A 3,952-nucleotide genomic window follows, 5' to 3' on the forward strand; every position below is an offset into this window, starting at 1 on the left:
GTGTAGGGGTGAATTCCCTGGAGCACCATGCTTTACAGCAGTACCAGAAGGAGAACTGGGGGCTGCAGGTTTCTCCCCAGGCCTCCTGGGAGCAAGGCTGCTGTTTGCCAGTGTTTGCACCGGTGTGAGCGGTGAAGACTGCCTTAAACAATGCTGATCAACTCAATTCTATTCTTTACCTCCCCACCCCCTTCTCTTCCTGGGGAATCTGGCTTCCCTGTCACTCAGGATAACGATTTCCTGCAAGCATCACTGAGATCCAGAAAGTCACTGTAATCTCATCAAGAATGTGATTCCCCAGCTGGGACTCTTGAATTTATATAACCTGAAAGTGGCTGGTTAGGGTGCTTAATCCACCACATTGGTGTGGTGAAGCCCCGCAACCATTTAAAATAGAAGTCCTCTTACAAAGACGACCTCATTAGAGAAGATATGTCTCCAAATTAGGACAGACTTAATTAGAACCCATAATTTAACCCAGTGGTTTTCATATGAAAACAGTGTTGCTACCCCCATTCTGGCTTAAAAGAATCAATCCAGGCCTTAAGGAAATTTCCAGTGAGCCCAGTGAAAATTGGGCAGGAGATTGGATATACATCTGTTTTGTGTGGCCTGTGGGATGCTGAAGAGTTTTGTTTCTTTTTTTAACCCTGAAATAAAACTTAGAGAATCCTCACTTCAAGTTTCTGGTGAATGCCTTGAAGATTTGTTCCAATTAATGCACCAGTGGTTTTCCTAAATTTTCTTACATATTTAGGTGATTTCCCAACTAATCATTTTTAGGGTTCAACCTCAAAGATCTTAATCTAAGGGAGAAATAATTTTTAATAGGTGCATCCCTGCTTACCTTCTCCCTTTCTCTGTAGCAATGAATTGTCTGTATCCTTATTTTTGGAGATACATACTGGTTTCAAAATTGTATACATACTAATATGTACACATCACAGTGCCATTTTGTGACAGGTCACAACAGTAAAGAAAACTAGCTCTCTGCTTTTCTCATATCGGCATTATCTAATTAATATTTAGTGCTAACAAGCATTGAGAAGCGATTATCTTTTTCCTCACAACAATGACCTTTGATCTCGGGTGGCATTTTATAAAGCTTGCTTTTCCTAAATATTGCAGATGAAATTGAGTGGTGGAAAGGGGCACAGGAAGAGCCAAGAATTGGAAGAGAGATTTAAAAATGAAACTAAGACATAAGGAGTTCATCTCATTTAAAAAATGTGCTCCATATATTTCTTCTGTTTATCTTCATAAACATATATGTTTATCAGGATACAAGATATATAAGTATATACTTACAGTCTTATTTCCAGTTGGCATCTGAGAATAAGTTGGCATCTCTTTGTCACATACTGTACACATAAATGTGAATATATATGGATATATATGCACATGTTTATTTTTCATGTGTGATTCTGCAATGCATGGATATGCTTAGATCTAACTTATCTTGTTAAAAATGACTACATTTATATAAGTATGCATACTTATATAAAATTTATTCTTAGTTGGCATCAGGCAGCAAGTTAGCATCTGGTGTAAACTAAGTTTTCATTTACTGCTTATATATATGTGTGTGTGTGTAAAGCACGAATATTAAGATGAATGAATATATTTTATTATTTCATACAGTACTTTTAATAATGATTAAATAAGTGTAATGAGCATATATAATTACATATATCATTTAAAAGTTACTTTTTTAAAAGTAGTAAAGGGGTTTTTCTCACCAACCAAGTCAAATGATGGGGATCCAGGTATGCGTAGTGAACTGGCGAGAAGAAGACAGATTAACCCATGAGGAGTAGGGAGTACAATATTAGTAAGTACTATTTTTATGGGAATAATGGACCTTTTTGTTTGTGATTTTAGAAAATATTCACAAGTTTTAATAGTTTTTGTATACCTATATGCAAACTTGAATTAGACAGCGTTAGTTTGTTCTTAACACATTCATTGTGAAATATATCATGTTGACTATGAGCACAGTTTTTTTAAACTTCTATTTAATACAGATAAGCCAAAATGGTTATTTTATTCATTTAAATTTCATTTGACATCTCAATTAACATAGTTTTATTTTTAGATGACATTGCTACAGTAGGACTGTGTCAACCAAATAAGTCATATATATATGAGAAAGCAAATAAAAGCTAAGCTCAATTATTAAAGAGTGTTTGTAGTAGAATTTTTCATGTATTTTCTGAAAATTCAAGTGCTGTTAACACTGTCTTAAGATGTGTTTACAAGGGGTGTGTGTGTGTGTGTGTGTGTGTGTGTGTGTGTGTGTGTGTGTGTTCTTTTATACCTACTCAGTATTTTGGTAATATTCAACATACCAATTTACATACTTACTAGTCTATAGCAGCTGTCTTATAGGCTACACAGGCTTGTTGGACAGGTCTAAGGAAGAAAATCAACTTCTTTTTGCCCTCCGGGAAAATTTACTCTTAGCTTGTTGTTCCTCATGTACCATCAATATGTACTCATGTGATTCTGTTTTATAAAGAAGAGTATGGCATGATGAATTACTGTAATGTTAATATATAAAGGAAATTTTGATAGTTTAACTACTGTTTATCCAACGAAAAACCCCACAGTAACTGTAAGCTTCTTGTTAAAAGGATTGCTCATACATTTAGTGCTGGCTTATTACTCCTTTGGAAAACTAAAGTATTTTTCTGGTGCAAAAGGATCGTTATGCTCCATTGAGTATCATTGGTTAGTTATAAGTTTGTCTCATATATATGACATTAATTTGTGGCAAATGCAGACATTTTTAAATAGTGGTATATTTTGTCAGTATAGTTCTCATTCCATTATATGTAGGAATGTTTAGCATTAGTAGTTATTAAATATAGAGATAATATTGATGTTATATTTGTTGTTGTTCTGTCGTAAAAGAAATTCTCCAGAATAAAGAAATTACTTCACTGAATTCTGAACATCAGCCTTACATAGGCTGCATATGTATGTAGCAGATACAGATTTTAAGTACGCTTGCTGGCTCTAGCAAGCGTACTTAAAATGCAGCCTATGTAAGGCTGATGTATGTATATACTGTATCTGGTCTTCCTACTATTGGCTAATAGTTTGAACCTCCCCCTTTCTTCTGATTGCCATCCATGTTCTAAGCTGTGTGTCCTATATTTTTTAGACCAATGTGTTTTAATCATTATATTTAGTAAATTATCATTAAATTCAATATTCTCATTTTTGTAATATTCTAAGATTAAACATTTGTTTTTTATTGAATGTTGAAATATACAAGTCATTATGTTGTGTATAGCTGACTGAAAATATTACTGAAGTGTAAAGGAGAAAAATCTAGTTTTATATTGACATAGAAAGAAAGCTTAACTTGTTTTCTTGCTCTTTTTTTATAGAGAACACCTGTTCCCAGCGCTGAAGCATTCCGATGGTTCTTTTAAAGCAGTAGTATATCTTATTTTCAAGGCATTTGGAAGTGAAAGGCAAACTAAATGTCTTGTTTTAAGAAACTGCTTAGTCCACCACTGAAGAAAATATCCAGATATTATTTTCATTTTATGTATAGGGGTTTCTTCAAAAAAAAAAAAAAAAGGAAAAGAAAAGAAAAAAGACATATAAAAATAATCTGGGAGCTTGGGGAATTGGCCAGTCTATTTACTTTCAATACCCTGATTCTTTCTTTGATGTAATTTAGCTATCCTAGTGAAGTTGTTGTCTATTTTGAAAGTGGCTGTAAAAAATAAGTTTGGGTAAACCCCTGCTGTAAAATCATGTATCTTTGCAAAGTACATATCTATACTTCATTTTCAAATATATGTGTTTCAGTACTGTAAACTGTACAGATAGCAGCTTGTATTTTGTGTGTTTAGACACAAGGAGACAATCATCTCTGAGCATCTATGGAGATTAACAGTTTGTACACAACAGTCTGGTTCTGCGAGTTAAATCTGGA

The 3,952-nt window shown here is 33.8% G+C and overlaps 1 protein-coding gene across 1 annotated transcript in view; it reads left to right on the forward strand.

The window, feature by feature from the left end:
- The window catches only part of LOC103087054 (CXXC-type zinc finger protein 4-like), a 19,543-nt gene extending 16,020 nt beyond the window's left edge, over positions 1 to 3,523 (forward strand). Inside the window, 1 exon segment of the mRNA XM_082930869.1 lies at positions 3,396 to 3,523. Within this exon segment, the coding sequence (XP_082786995.1) occupies positions 3,396 to 3,440 (45 nt within the window). The 3' untranslated portion in view covers positions 3,441 to 3,523.
- Positions 3,524 to 3,952: the final 429 nt, after the last annotated feature.

This window comes from Lipotes vexillifer, unplaced genomic scaffold (genome assembly GCF_000442215.2).
Source record: "Lipotes vexillifer unplaced genomic scaffold, Lipotes_vexillifer_v1.1 scaffold1287, whole genome shotgun sequence".
Classification (NCBI taxonomy): domain Eukaryota; kingdom Metazoa; phylum Chordata; class Mammalia; order Artiodactyla; family Lipotidae; genus Lipotes; species Lipotes vexillifer.